This window comes from Xenopus laevis, chromosome 6L (genome assembly GCF_017654675.1).
Source record: "Xenopus laevis strain J_2021 chromosome 6L, Xenopus_laevis_v10.1, whole genome shotgun sequence".
Classification (NCBI taxonomy): domain Eukaryota; kingdom Metazoa; phylum Chordata; class Amphibia; order Anura; family Pipidae; genus Xenopus; species Xenopus laevis.
In genome coordinates, this window is record NC_054381.1 from 101967926 (window position 1) to 101982686 (window position 14761).

General features: G+C 41.4%; 1 protein-coding gene and 1 long non-coding RNA gene across 4 annotated transcripts in view; one reads left to right on the forward strand and one right to left on the reverse strand.

The window, feature by feature from the left end:
* The window catches only part of LOC108719157, a 93859-nt gene that overhangs the window by 68831 nt on the left and 10267 nt on the right, over positions 1-14761 (forward strand). The gene's annotated exons all lie outside the window — the stretch shown is intronic.
* Positions 1-14761, reverse strand: part of ripor2.L (RHO family interacting cell polarization regulator 2 L homeolog) — a 120295-nt gene that overhangs the window by 67329 nt on the left and 38205 nt on the right. For all 3 annotated transcript variants that reach the window (XM_041566337.1, XM_041566336.1, XM_018267830.2), the window contains exon 2: positions 1588-1714. In XM_041566337.1, the coding sequence (XP_041422271.1) occupies positions 1588-1714 (127 nt within the window). The remainder of the gene's footprint in view (positions 1-1587; positions 1715-14761) is intronic.

Below are 14761 nucleotides of genomic sequence, written 5' to 3' on the forward strand. Positions count from 1 at the left end.
ACATTAGCTGATGCCTGCACTGCTCTATTCTAGAGGCTAGCCTTAGTTCTCAGGGATCTGTTTTTGGGAGCAGAGGCCTGTGGCCATTCACCAAGACCACACTGCATGCTTATAGTTTATTTAGAATGGTTGATAATTGGTGATATAACACACGTCATAAGAGTAATAATAAAAAAAAGTATTAGTAAAATTGGTAAAGTTAAAATTCCCTACATCTCAAAAGGCTTGTTTTGTAACAAAGTGGGTTTAATTTACCAACATAGGTGCTAAATAAGGTGCTATAGCAAACCAATTTTATTAGTACAGCTATCTCTGGTTTAACCTCTGTCTGCCTTGACATTTTTCTCTGCCGCCAGAGAAAGGCCTGTTTTGACAGTCCAACTTGCTGCCAGCCCTGGCCAAGCAGTTTACATTAAAGTGTGGAGGATAATTTCTTTACCAACTTATTTACTGCTTTCATACCTCTCCTGCAACTGCTACCTCTCTGTCTGCTAGAGGCATGTATGAGTTTGAATAAAAGTGTATAAAATGATTAATGGCAGAAAACAGATTATGCTGATTGGAGCAACATTCCAGAGGATATATGGCGAAGCAAGATCCTATGTACAAGTTATTCTGAAATGAGAAAGCCAGTTGGATGACTGGTGAAACGTCTTCAAGAAAAACACAAGTCCAGTTGATTTGACTTATTTCTATAGATATACCATGACCTGGATGAATGAGAACTTTTATAAACAAATAGCAGAAAACTTTGCATACGTGAAGCCATAGCTGTCTTTTAAATATATACTATTATATACAATTACAATATATAAAGGACTAAAAAAAATTCACTCTGGCCAATTTGACCCAACATATATGTGGCTTATTTAATGGGATACTAACACTTCACCTCTAGACTGGATACATTCCTTTAGCTTACCACTGACCTGCATATCTATTAAATGTAAAGATAAGCTAATTTCTGTTATACAACTGTATCAGATCTCAGTATAGTACGACTTTAAAATGTAACATTATATTTCTTAACAGTGATAAAATGTCAGAAATTTTCATGAAATACTGCTCATTTTAGTAAGTAGTTTTTTTACTGTGACATGAATGGTCTTCAACAATATGGATGGATGCATTTACATCTGACATTCGCAGACTGTTGACATACTCTTGTTAGTTCTTGAAAATGAGCCACAACAATTCCTGCTTTTTTCAAACAAAGTGCCTTGTTATTGGGCCAAATACTAAATTCTGATGATATAGAATACTATAGAATAATAAATATACGGAAATACAGTAGGTTAAAGGAGAACAAAAAGGGCCATTCCGTATATTAGTAATATATTCAATATTCTTTGTTAAGTAATTTTACAATTCAGCAGGACAATATAAGGTACTCCTTTCATTAATGTGCACCATTAGGGAGTTATTATAATCTAAGTAATTATGTTTAAAGGAGGTATGTATTGCCTTACATTTGTCAGCTGCATTCATTGGAAAAGTTCATCATTTAAACAATGTACATAGTTGTTACATTCTGTACAGAGGTTCACCTTATATCCCTGGATTAGCTCAAGTGTAAGAAATTCTTACCGAGATCTACGTTCTGGAATTCCACTAAAACCAGCAAATGACTGACTTCTAAGAATTCCATTAGGGCCTCCAGGAGGATTGGATTGTGAACAAACAGACATGATATCCGGGGTCCCGAAGGATTCGTCTGAAAAAAAAAAATTAAGAGTTACTGGTCCATGATGCTCTGGATAACATTATTTTACAAACAAGATGGTTATTTCAGTTATTAGAGGTGCAATATGCTGTTCTGGATAGGCTGTAGATTCTGGGAAATTAGGTAAAATGAATTTTATCATTTGTCTGCATTTGACAGTAACCATAACAACATCATTTATCATAAGACTTTAGTATCATCAGTTGCTTTATGGTGCAAGGAATTAGACTGTAATGCTGGACAAACAGTCTCCCAGCATTCTGTGCTTAGAACCTAGCAGTATTAAATAGCCTTTGATTGGGCTATCTATTATACCTTATCAGCATATTTAACATAGACCCCACTTGTGTCCCGAAAGCTGCCACATATCTGAGAATTCATTGGTCAGATCAGAAGACTAGACTTATGAAGGGTAGCAAATTCTTTTTATTTTCTTTGCACCTTTTCCTCCACCTACATCTAAAATAAACCATTTCTTGGCAACAAATATCTTATATGAGAGGCTTTCATTCTATAATTACCGTATGAGCTATGAAATATAAACCCGTTGTATGTCTACACAGCTCATCCATTATGAGCTACTTAAACTTGCTGTAGTCCTGTTTCTGCTTATTTATTTAAACTGTAACTGTAAGTTTTCTGTAGCAAATATAGTTTTTAGCAGTGCAGGGTAATAACATGGTTTTTTTTAAAAACATCCCATGTGTTGTCTTAGCTTAATCAATGTTAGAACTCAAAACAAAATATATATGTGTTTTCTTGTATTGCACGCAAATTATGGAAGGTAGAGAAAAAGTTAAAAAGTGTATTCTGCTCAGCGCTGTTTGCCTTAAGGATTGCTTTTCTTCTGTATGAAATTTTGTGTGCCAAGTGGAAAGGTTTCCATGGCAGCAACCACTACACCATATTAATCAAAACCTGCAAGAGCCAACTCAATTTCTATTTGTATTTAAAGTATAAAAGACACGAGATTAACAAATTGCAGTACAAACTGAACCTTCAATGAGATTAGCTAATACTTACTGTAAATATATCACCTTTAAGGAAGCATTTGGTTTGCAGAAGAAGAAATAGTGCTTTTAGGACCCTATTTATAGGGATGTAGCGAACGTCGGAAAAAAAGTTCGCGAACATATTCGTGAACTTGCGTCAAAAATGCGAACGGTTCGCGAACGTCGCGAACCCCATAGACTTCAATGGGAAGGCAAATTTTAAAAGCTAGAAAAGACATTTCTGGCCAGAAAAATGATTTTAAAGTTGTTTAAAGGGTGCAACGACCTGGACAGTGCCATGCCAGAGGGGGATCAAGGGCAAAAATGTTTCTAAAAAATCCATTGTTGACACAGCGCTGCGTTTTGTGCTGTAAAGGGCAGAAATCACACTACATTTCTAAACCTGTGTAATAAAATGCTTTAAAACGTCCGGCGTCTACATGCCAATCAAGTCGTGTAAAGGTTACAGCCTGTTCACACGCAAAGACGAAACGCGGTGCTTACTGCAACGCAAAAAGACGCAAAGAGCTTTAATGAATGATACCGTCAAGTGAGCAAATAATAGTTTTTAATTACTAGTTGCTTGTCACCTCCAGGATGTTCGTCCTGTTGGTGGCAATATTTCTGTAGTGGTGTGTTTAGCAGTCACCGTGCTTGTGCGCACGTGCACGGTCAGGCAGAGGTAATTCAATGTACAGTGAAGTGAACCAAAAAACACTGATTCTGCAGTGTGGGCCCAGTTTTGGTCTACTTTATTGATCACCTGCGGTGACCATAAAAGATGCGATTTTGCCACTGTTGCAGAACCCTGAAAAATTAGGCATGTGTACTTTCCTGAAAAATTATGTTTTTTTTTGTCGCAGCCACTGAACCAGAAGTCCAGAAACAATATGCCATATAAATGCTGAAAATATTAATTTTTTTTTGTGGCAGCCACTGCAGCACAGAGGACAGAAAAAATATGCCATATAAATGCAAACAATATAAATTTTTTTTTGTCGCAGCCACTGCAGCACAGAGGCCAGAAAAAATATGCCATATAAATGCAAACAATATTAATTTTTTTTTGTCGCAGCCACTGCAGCACAGAGCCCAGGAAAAATATGCCATATAAATGCTAACAATATTAATTTTTTTTTGTCGCAGCCACTGCAGCACAGAGCCCAGGAAAAATATGCCATATAAATGCTAACAATATAAATTTTTTTTGTCGCAGACACTGAAGCACAGAGGCCAGAAAAAATATGCCATATAAATGCTGAAAATATTCAATTTTTTTGGTCGCAGCCACTGAAGCACAGAGGCCAGAAAAAATATGCCATATAAATGCTGAAAATATTCTGTTTTTTTTTTGGTCGCAGCCACTGAAGCACAGAGGCCAGAAAAAATATGCCATATAAATGCTGAAAATATTCATTTTTTTGTCACAGCCACTGAAGCACAGAGGCCAGAAAAAATATGCCATATAAATGCTGAAAATATTCTGTTTTTTTTGGTCGCAGCCACTGAAGCACAGAGGCCAGAAAAAATATGCCATATAAATGCTGAAAATATTCATTTATTTTTGTCGCAGCCACTGAAGCACAGAGGCCGAAACAATATGCCATATGAATGCTGAAAATATTCATTTTTTTGTCACAGCCACTGAAGCACAGAGGCCAGAAAAAATATGCCATATAAATGCTGAAAATATTCTGTTTTTTTTGGTCGCAGCCACTGAAGCACAGAGGCCAGAAAAAATATGCCATATAAATGCTGAAAATATTCATTTATTTTTGTCGCAGCCACTGAAGCACAGAGGCCGAAACAATATGCCATATAAATGCTGAAAATATTCATTTTTTTGTCACAGCCACTGAAGCACAGAGGCCAGAAAAAATATGCCATATAAATGCTGAAAATATTCTGTTTTTTTTGGTCGCAGCCACTGAAGCACAGAGGCCAGAAAAAATATGCCATATAAATGCTGAAAATATTCTGTTTTTTTTGGTCGCAGCCACTGAAGCACAGAGGCCAGAAAAAATATGCCATATAAATGCTGAAAATATTCATTTTTTTGTCACAGCCACTGAAGCACAGAGGCCAGAAAAAATATGCCATATAAATGCTGAAAATATTCTGTTTATTTTGGTCGCAGCCACTGCAGCACAGAGGCCAGAAAAAATATGCCATATAAATGCTGAAAATATTCATTTTTTTTGTCACAGCCACTGAAGCACAGAGGCCAGAAAAAATATGCCATATAAATGCTGAAAATATTCTGTTTTTTTTGGTCGCAGCCACTGAAGCACAGAGGCCAGAAAAACTCAGGATTTACCTGGATTCAAATTAAACCAGTAGGGTTTGCACCCTAGTTTGTAACGGTGGTGGAGGGAGGAGGACGCTAAAGGACAGCTGTATGTGGAGTCATGAGGCGTGCAGAGAAGGACAGCTGCATGGGGAGTCAGAATCAGAAACTCAGAACAAGTCTTCCGGCGTGCAGTAACCCTCCGAGATCCACCCCTCATTCATTTTAATAAAGGTCAGGTAATCCACACTTTTGTGACCTAGGCGAGTTCTCTTCTCAGTTACAATCCCTCCTGCTGCACTGAAGGTCCTTTCTGAGAGGACACTTGAGGCGGGGCAAGACAAGAGGTTCATGGCAAATTGTGACAGCTCTGGCCACAGATCAAGCCTGCGCACCCAGTAGTCCAGGGGTTCATCGCTCCTCAGAGTGTCGATATCTGCAGTTAATGCCAGGTAGTCCGCTACCTGCCGGTCGAGGCGTTCTTTGAGGGTGGATCCAGAAGGGTTCTGCCGCTGCCTTGGACAAAAAAACATTTGCATGTCTGACGTTACAGAGTGGCCAAAGTGCTTTGTCCTTGCAGGTGCGCTCGTGGCAGGATTACTGGCACCTCTGCCCCTGGAATGTTGACGAGTTCCTGAAGTGACATCACCCTTAAAAGCATTGTACAACATGTTTTGCAGGCTGGTTTGTAAATGCAGCATCCTTTCAGACTTGTGGTATGTTGGTAACATTTCTGCCACTTTATGCTTGTACCGAGGGTCTAGTAGAGTCGCGACCCAGTACAGGTCCTTCTCCTTAAGCCTCTTGATACGGGGGTCCTTCAACAGGCATGACAGCATGAAAGACCCCATTCTCACAAGGTTGGATGCAGAGGTATCCATCTCCGCTTCCTAATTATCAAGGACTGCATCATCCACGGTCTCCTCCCCCCAGCCACGTACAAGACCAGGGGTCCCCAAAAGGTCACCACTAGCCCCCTGGGAAGCCTGCTCCTGTTGGTCCTCCTCCTCCACAAAGCCACCTTCCTCCTCTGACTCCACTTCTGACACCTCTCCCTGCGTTGCAGCAGGTGCCTGGGTTCGTTTTGGTGATTCCGACCAGAAATCGTGCGCTTCCTGCTCCTCGTCACGCTGGTCTACAGCCTCATCTGTCACTCGTCGCACGGCACGCTCCAGGAAGAAAGCAAAGGGTATTAGGTCGCTGATGGTGCCTTCGGTGCGACTGACCATATTTGTAACCTCTTCAAAAGGGCGCATGAGCCTGCAGGCATCGCGCATAAGCACCCAGTAACGGGGGAAAAAAATCCCCAGCTCTGCAGATCCAGTCCTACCACCCAGTTCAAACAGGTATTCGTTGACGGCTCTTTGTTGTTGCAGCAGACGTTCCAACATGAGGAGCGTTGAATTCCAGCGAGTCTGGCTGTCGCAAATCAAACGCCTGACTGGCATGTTGTACCGCTGCTGAATGTCAGCAAGGCGTGCCATGGCTGTATAGGAACGTCTGAAATGGGCCGACACCTTCCTGGACTGCCTGAGAACGTCCTGGAATCCTGGGTACTTTGAGACAAAACGTTGTACTATTAAATTCAGAACATGTGCCATGCAGGGCACATGTGTTAAATTGCCCAGTCTCAGTGCTGCCAACAGATTGCTTCCATTGTCACACACCACTTTTCCGATCTTCAGTTGGTGTGGGGTCAGCCACCGATCGGCCTGTGACTGCAGAGATGACAGGAGTACAGATCCGGTATGGTTTTTGCTTTCCAGGCACGTCATCCCCAAGACAGCATGACAACGGCGTACCTGGCACGTCGAATAGCCTAGGGGGAGCTGGGGGTGCACAGGTGTGGAGGAGGAGGACCCAGCAGCAGAGGACGAAGAAGAGGAAGAAGACGAGGTAGAGAGCGAAGGAGGAGTAGAGGTGGTGGCAGAACCGCGTGCAATCCGTGGCGGTGACACCAACTCCACTGTCGTTGTTGAGCCACACATTTCCTGCTTCCCAGCCATGACCAAGTTCACCCAGTGGGCAGTGTAGGTGACATACCTGCCCTGACCATGCTTGGAGGACCATGCGTCAGTAGTCATATGGACCTTTGGCCCAACACTAAGTGACAGAGATGCGGTGACTTGGCTCTGCACATGGTGGTACAGGTGTGGTATTCCCTTTTTTGAAAAAAAATTGCGGCTGGGTACCTTCCACTGCGGTGTCCCAATTGCTACAAATTTGCGGAAGGCCTCAGAGTCCACCAGCTGGTATGGTAAAAGCTGGCGGGCTAAGAGTGCAGACAAGCCAGCTGTCAGACGCCGGGCAAGGGGGTGACTCGCAGACATTGGCTTCTTACGCTCAAACATGGCCCTCACAGAAACTTGGCTGGGGGCAGATGACTGGGAATGGGAACTGGTGGTCAAGGTGGAAGGCGGAGTGGAGGGTGGTTCAGACGGGTCAAGGACAGCAGAGGTAGAGCAGTAAGATGCTGGACCAGAAGGAGGGTGGCTTTTAGTTTGCCTGTTGCCTTTGAGGTGTTGCTCCCAAAGTGCTTTGTGCTTGCCGTTCATGTTCCTTAGAAGTTGTACCTATGTGGCTGTTGGGCTTCCCAAGACTCAGTTTCTGACTGCACTCATTGCAAATTACAACGCTTTTGTCAGAGGCACACACATTAAAAAATCCCACACTGCTGACCTTTTTGAAGCTGGCAATCTGGCGGTAACAGTAGAAGTTGGCGGCGTTGGCGGCAATGGCGGGTGCGTTGGCCGGCTGACCACAGGTGCCGATACATGTTGTTGCCCTACTGTTCCCTGCGAGCTGTCCTCCCTGCTTCTTCTAAGTCTTATTCTCCTCCTGCCTCTCTGACTCTCCGTCTCTCCATCTGAACTATCCTCCTCTTGCTCTCTTCTACTGGGCACCCACAAAACATCAATCTCCTCATCATCATTCTCCTCAGATGCATCAATTTCTTCTAACAGCTCACAGAAGGAAGCAGCAGCGGGGACCTCCTCGTCATCACTCATTATGTCCATCTCTGTTGTGTTCTCTGCCAGAATTAAATCTGGTGTAACGTCCTCATCTCCTTCATCTTCTTCTGCCAATAATGGTTGCGCATCACTCAGTTCAAGAAACTCATGTGAAAATAACTCCTCTGACTCCAGTGAAGAAGGGGCGCCGGTGGTGGAGGAAGTGTTACGTGGGGTGCCCATAGCAGTGGAGGATGAGGATGTTGTGGTAAAGTTAGAAACGGTAGAGGATGGGGTGTGCTGTGTAAGCCAGTCAACTACCTCTTCAGCATTTTGGGAGTTCAGGGTCATTGCCTTTTTAAAACTGGGCAATTTCCTAGGGCCACAGGATAGCATAGCAGCACGGCCCCTAGTGCCTCTGCGTGGCGGCCTGCCTTTGCCTGGCATTATTTTTAAAACAAAAACAACAACAACTCAGGTGGTGTTTCTGGAGACGGTATTATTATTGATATTTAGACAGAATGTGAAAAAGCTCACACAGCTAAGTGGCAGTAGTTTGAAAATGAAGAACACACTGGGAAAATAATGCCTACAAGGTCAACGTATACACTACAGCAGTGGTGGATACGGAATATATTATTGCTGCTTGAAAAACGTCACTCAGGTGGTGTTTCTGGAGACGGTATTATTATTGATATTTAGACAGAATGTGAACAAGCTCACACAGCTAGATGGCAGTGGTTTGAAAATGAAGAACACACTGGGCAAATAATGCCTACAAGGTCAACGTATACACTACAGCAGTGGTGGATACGGAATATATTATTGCTGCTTGAAAAACGTCACTCAGGTGGTGTTTCTGGAGACGGTATTATTATTGATATTTAGACAGAATGTGAAAAAGCTCACACAGCTAAGTGGCAGTGGTTTGAAAATGAAGAACACACTGGGCAAATAATGCCTACAAGGTCAACGTATACACTACAGCAGTGGTGGATACGGAATATATTATTGCTGCTTGAAAAACGTCACTCAGGTGGTGTTTCTGGAGACGGTATTATTATTGATATTTAGACAGAATGTGAACAAGCTCACACAGCTAGATGGCAGTGGTTTGAAAATGAAGAACACACTGGGCAAATAATGCCTACAAGGTCAACGTATACACTACAGCAGTGGTGGATACGGAATATATTATTGCTGCTTGAAAAACGTCACTCAGGTGGTGTTTCTGGAGACGGTATTATTATTGATATTTAGACAGAATGTGAACAAGCTCACACAGCTAGATGGCAGTGGTTTGAAAATGAAGAACACACTGGGCAAATAATGCCTACAAGGTCAACGTATACACTACAGCAGTGGTGGATACGGAATATATTATTGCTGCTTGAAAAACGTCACTCAGGTGGTGTTTCTGGAGACGGTATTATTATTGATATTTAGACAGAATGTGAAAAAGCTCACACAGCTAAGTGGCAGTGGTTTGAAAATGAAGAACACACTGGGCAAATAATGCCTGCAAGGTCAACGTATACACTACAGCAGTGGTGGATACGGAATATATTATTGCTGCTTGAAAAACGTCACTCAGGTGGTGTTTCTGGAGACGGTATTATTATTGATATTTAGACAGAATGTGAACAAGCTCACACAGCTAGATGGCAGTGGTTTGAAAATGAAGAACACACTGGGCAAATAATGCCTACAAGATCAACGTATACACTACAGCAGTGGTGGATACGGAATATATTATTGCTGCTTGAAAAACGTCACTCAGGTGGTGTTTCTGGAGACGGTATTATTATTGATATTTAGACAGAATGTGAAAAAGCTCACACAGCTAAGTGGCAGTGGTTTGAAAATGAAGAACACACTGGGCAAATAATGCCTGCAAGGTCAACGTATACACTACAGCAGTGGTGGATACGGAATATATTATTGCTGCTTGAAAAACGTCACTCAGGTGGTGTTTCTGGAGACGGTATTATTATTGATATTTAGACAGAATGTGAACAAGCTCACACAGCTAGATGGCAGTGGTTTGAAAATGAAGAACACACTGGGCAAATAATGCCTACAAGGTCAACGTATACACTACAGCAGTGGTGGATACGGAATATATTATTGCTGCTTGAAAAACGTCACTCAGGTGGTGTTTCTGGAGACGGTATTATTATTGATATTTAGACAGAATGTGAAAAAGCTCACACAGCTAAGTGGCAGTGGTTTGAAAATGAAGAACACACTGGGCAAATAATGCCTACAAGGTCAACGTATACACTACAGCAGTGGTGGATACGGAATATATTATTGCTGCTTGAAAAACGTCACTCAGGTGGTGTTTCTGGAGACGGTATTATTATTGATATTTAGACAGAATGTGAACAAGCTCACACAGCTAGATGGCAGTGGTTTGAAAATGAAGAACACACTGGGCAAATAATGCCTACAAGGTCAACGTATACACTACAGCAGTGGTGGATACGGAATATATTATTGCTGCTTGAAAAACGTCACTCAGGTGGTGTTTCTGGAGACGGTATTATTATTGATATTTAGACAGAATGTGAAAAAGCTCACACAGCTAAGTGGCAGTGGTTTGAAAATGAAGAACACACTGGGCAAATAATGCCTACAAGGTCAACGTATACACTACAGCAGTGGTGGATACGGAATATATTATTGCTGCTTGAAAAACGTCACTCAGGTGGTGTTTCTGGAGACGGTATTATTATTGATATTTAGACAGAATGTGAAAAAGCTCACACAGCTAAGTGGCAGTGGTTTGAAAATGAAGAACACACTGGGCAAATAATGCCTACAAGGTCAACGTATACACTACAGCAGTGGTGGATACGGAATATATTATTGCTGCTTGAAAAACGTCACTCAGGTGGTGTTTCTGGAGACGGTATTATTATTGATATTTAGACAGAATGTGAAAAAGCTCACACAGCTAAGTGGCAGTGGTTTGAAAATGAAGAACACACTGGGCAAATAATGCCTGCAAGGTCAACGTATACACTACAGCAGTGGTCGATACGGAATATATTATTGCTGCTTGAAAAACGTCACTCAGGTGGTGTTTCTGGAGACGGTATTATTATTGATATTTAGACAGAATGTGAAAAAGCTCACACAGCTAGATGGCCACTGGGCAAATAATGCCTGCAAGTGCACTACTATTGGTGCACTACTATGAAGAACAGCAAACAGCACTGGACACCTTAAAGAACAGTAAGATAAGTAAAATAAAAAAAAAATTATATGTATATTAAAAAAAAAAATATTCTCGGGTTGGTGCTGCTGAACTACTAGGAGCAGCACAGTAGCACACCAGTCCCACTCCCCAACACTGCTAGACTAATAGCACTTGGCTGTTAAAGTAGCAAAGTAAAACAACAAAAAAGAAAATAAAAGCAGTCCTTACAAGGACTATTGGGTTATTACAGCAGTCAGCAGATGAGATCAGAAGAGATCAGTGCCCACAGCAGGCAGCTACATACAGAGCACTGCAGTAGAAGGTAGATTACTAGCCAGCAAAGCTACCCTAAAATGTCCCTCAAATCCCTGCAGACTTCTGTCCCTCCAATACAGAGCAGTATCAAGTAGATTACTAGCCAGCAAACTTACTATCAACTGTCCCTCAAAGAAATCAGTGAAATCAGTAACAGCTCTCTCCCTACACTAGCTCTTGCAAGCACACACAGGCAGAATGAAAAAACGCTGCAGGGCTTCAGTTTATATATGGAAGGGGAGTGGTCCAGGGGGTGTGGGGGTGGTCCAGGAGGGAGAGCTTCCTGATTGGCTGCCATGTATCTGCTGGTCTGGGGTGAGAGGTCAAAAAAAAGCGCCAGGTAAGGCGAACCCAAAATGGCGAACGTCGCGCGACGTTCTCGAACATTCGGCGAGCGCAAACAGCCGATGTTCGCGCGAACAAGTTCGCCGGCGAACAGTCCGCGACATCCCTACCTATTTAGTACAGGCCTGGGTTATGTTTTAATCTATAGGAAGCATCCAGATGACACCACTTAAAATACTTATTTAGGTTCTTTTTTTATCAGGTCCTCCCATGACCTCTGTCAATCTGCAACACAAAACTGACATTTTTCCACGACCTTTGTCTGTTTCCTCATTTATCTGTTTCAAATTCTGTTCTGCTTATCTTCCACTTTTTTTTCTCCTGATTGCCTGTTCTTATCCCAATGCTCTTATTGCCTGGTTTCCATAGTTACACAAAGCCGAAATCTCAGCTAGTTATTGCTCTGTTGTTTATAATACCAGGATGAGTATACGCCATCTTTCACTAATAGGAATACAATCATAAGTATAATGCACCTAGATATTGGATAACTAAATTCACTGATCCTGTAGTAATAATAAAACCAGACAGCGTGGATTGCTTATATCCGCATACTGTAGATTGGTCAGTGCAAACCCAAATTCCTCCACCCCACATCAGTTTCTCAGCCATGCATTAATCTCTCTAATCTGCCGCTGTCTTTTTAATGTTGCTTGTGACACAGGTAATATCTCTGAGAAAAAGTCCTTGCCCTCAACTTTACACCTAGTTTTTTAAAATCATTCTTGAGGACTTCACCAGCTCCTCTAACTTTGTCAATGGTACCTATGTGTACCAAGACCAATGGGTCTTCCCCAGCCCCCCACAATAATCTGTTAAAGGAAAACTATACCCCCAAAATGAATACTTAAGCAACAGATAGGGTGCTCTGAGAGTCAGCCTGCTCCGTACATGCCAGTTCTGAGCTGTCCTCCTCAGCATCTTCACCCAAAATGGTGAATCAGTAGCTTTGGACAAGCTGCGGACCAGCCCTTCTACCCTTCTGTCCCCTGCTTCCCCTCCTGAAGATTGATAATCTTCTGCCACCAATTTTTTTAAAAGCCCCTAAACTCTCCATTTATGCTGCCAGCTATCCATGCTGTAAAACACACATTTGTATCCCGTGCCCCTCAAGTTGTTCCAAGTAACAGTGTTTAGCCAAGTTAAATTCGATAATGAGCCAGAACATAAAAATAAAGAGTAGTGTTTTATAATCAATAATTCAAAGCACAATGTACTACCTGTATAGTGTATACGATGTGTACCCCACAGAAATGTTTAATATTCACTACTGACAGATAGATCATAAACTTCATGACTAATACATACTTTTCTATATGCAGAATATTTACAATTCTTAGGGAAAAATGCAAAACCAAACACAGCGTAAATACTCCAAGGTTCTATATTCCATCTTTAAAATAACACATTGGTAAAAGGTGATGAATAAATATGGAATTTTATTGCTATAAATATTTATTGGAACGCTAGTCAAGCCAACTCTGGGCACTCTTCTATGTCAAAAGAATGTATCAAGATTAGTGTTTTAATAGAACAGCTGCAGTAACTGTTGCAGGATACACTCCATCTAAAGCAAAAACTGACATAATCTGCAGCAACGCAGTAAATGATGGCAGTTTAATGTGGATGGTTACAGTGTTTGTAGAGAGCCTTGTTGCTATGACTACAGTTGCTACAAGAGACAGCAGAAGCAGTTCCAAAAGCTAGAGAGAGAGGGAACGCCACACAAAGCCTAATGCCATACGGAGAGATTGTATGATTTCTGATGAGTGTCACAGAAAATATATTTCAAAAGCTTTTGTACTATTGAAATATGTGACTTGTTTTTTCCCACCATACTATCCAACTGAAAACATATAAGAATTCTGGGACAGTGGGGCAGTTTCTCTTGATTCAAATGGTCAGTGCAATCAATTTACTTTGCCTAGAGCAAAAATAAAATCTAGTTATAGTAAACCATCTGCCCAAACATAATGGCTCCTTTTTTGAAAGATTGTGCTGTGATTGAATCATCTGTCTTTTCAAAATACTTTGTTCTGAAACATGGATTGTCTGTGTTAAGTGCAAAGGAATTAATGTCATGTGCTCTTCTATGCAGAATCAGCCTACTTGGCATCTGAAATATAACATTTCTTTTGCTAAAGCCTTGAGGTAGTACTGCCCAAATGAATTGTTCTTAATTTTAATCTTCTTGTGTAAGTGACTGTAATGTTCAAGCCCTCAAAAGGTCATGTGCTTGTGGGAGCAAAAATGCGAAAAGCTGCATATGAGCAAAGTGCACCTAGAATGCTATGGGAAAGCCTTAATTAATTAGGTGGATTACTTGTTTAGTCAAAGTCACTGCCAGTCTGTGTGGGCAATTGGGACTGGCAGTTTGGATGCATTAAATGGCTGGCTGATATCTGCGTGGACTTTTAAGTCTGCACAGCTTCCAAAAAAATGTCACTTTTAATTTGTTTTCTTTAACTGAGAAGGAAGGAAGTTGCATGTGCCAGTATTTGTGAACACATTGGGAAGGCAGTGTTGTGGTTAGACCAGGAAAACAACATCAGAGAACTTAAAAGGATTTTATGCTTTTGGCAACCTGAGTGTGAAAACTATGGAAGTATTCCTGTAATATACAGTTGTGTATTGTGTTATTATTATTATTATTATTATTACAGTGCTAACTCATTGCTTGGTACAGTATGACAACATGTCATTCACTTTAGATCCTGCTCCAGTGGTGTATACAATCTAATTACCCTTTACACCACCAGAGGAACAATATGGTGTCACTGTGCTGCCCATTTATTTAAGGGATTCATTATCTGGAAACCTGTTTTCCAGAAACTTCCAATTTACAGAAAGGCCATGTTCTATAGACTCCATTTTAATAAAATAATGCAAATTTTTAAAAAGTATTTCCTTTTCTCTGTCATAATATAACAGTACTTCATTACA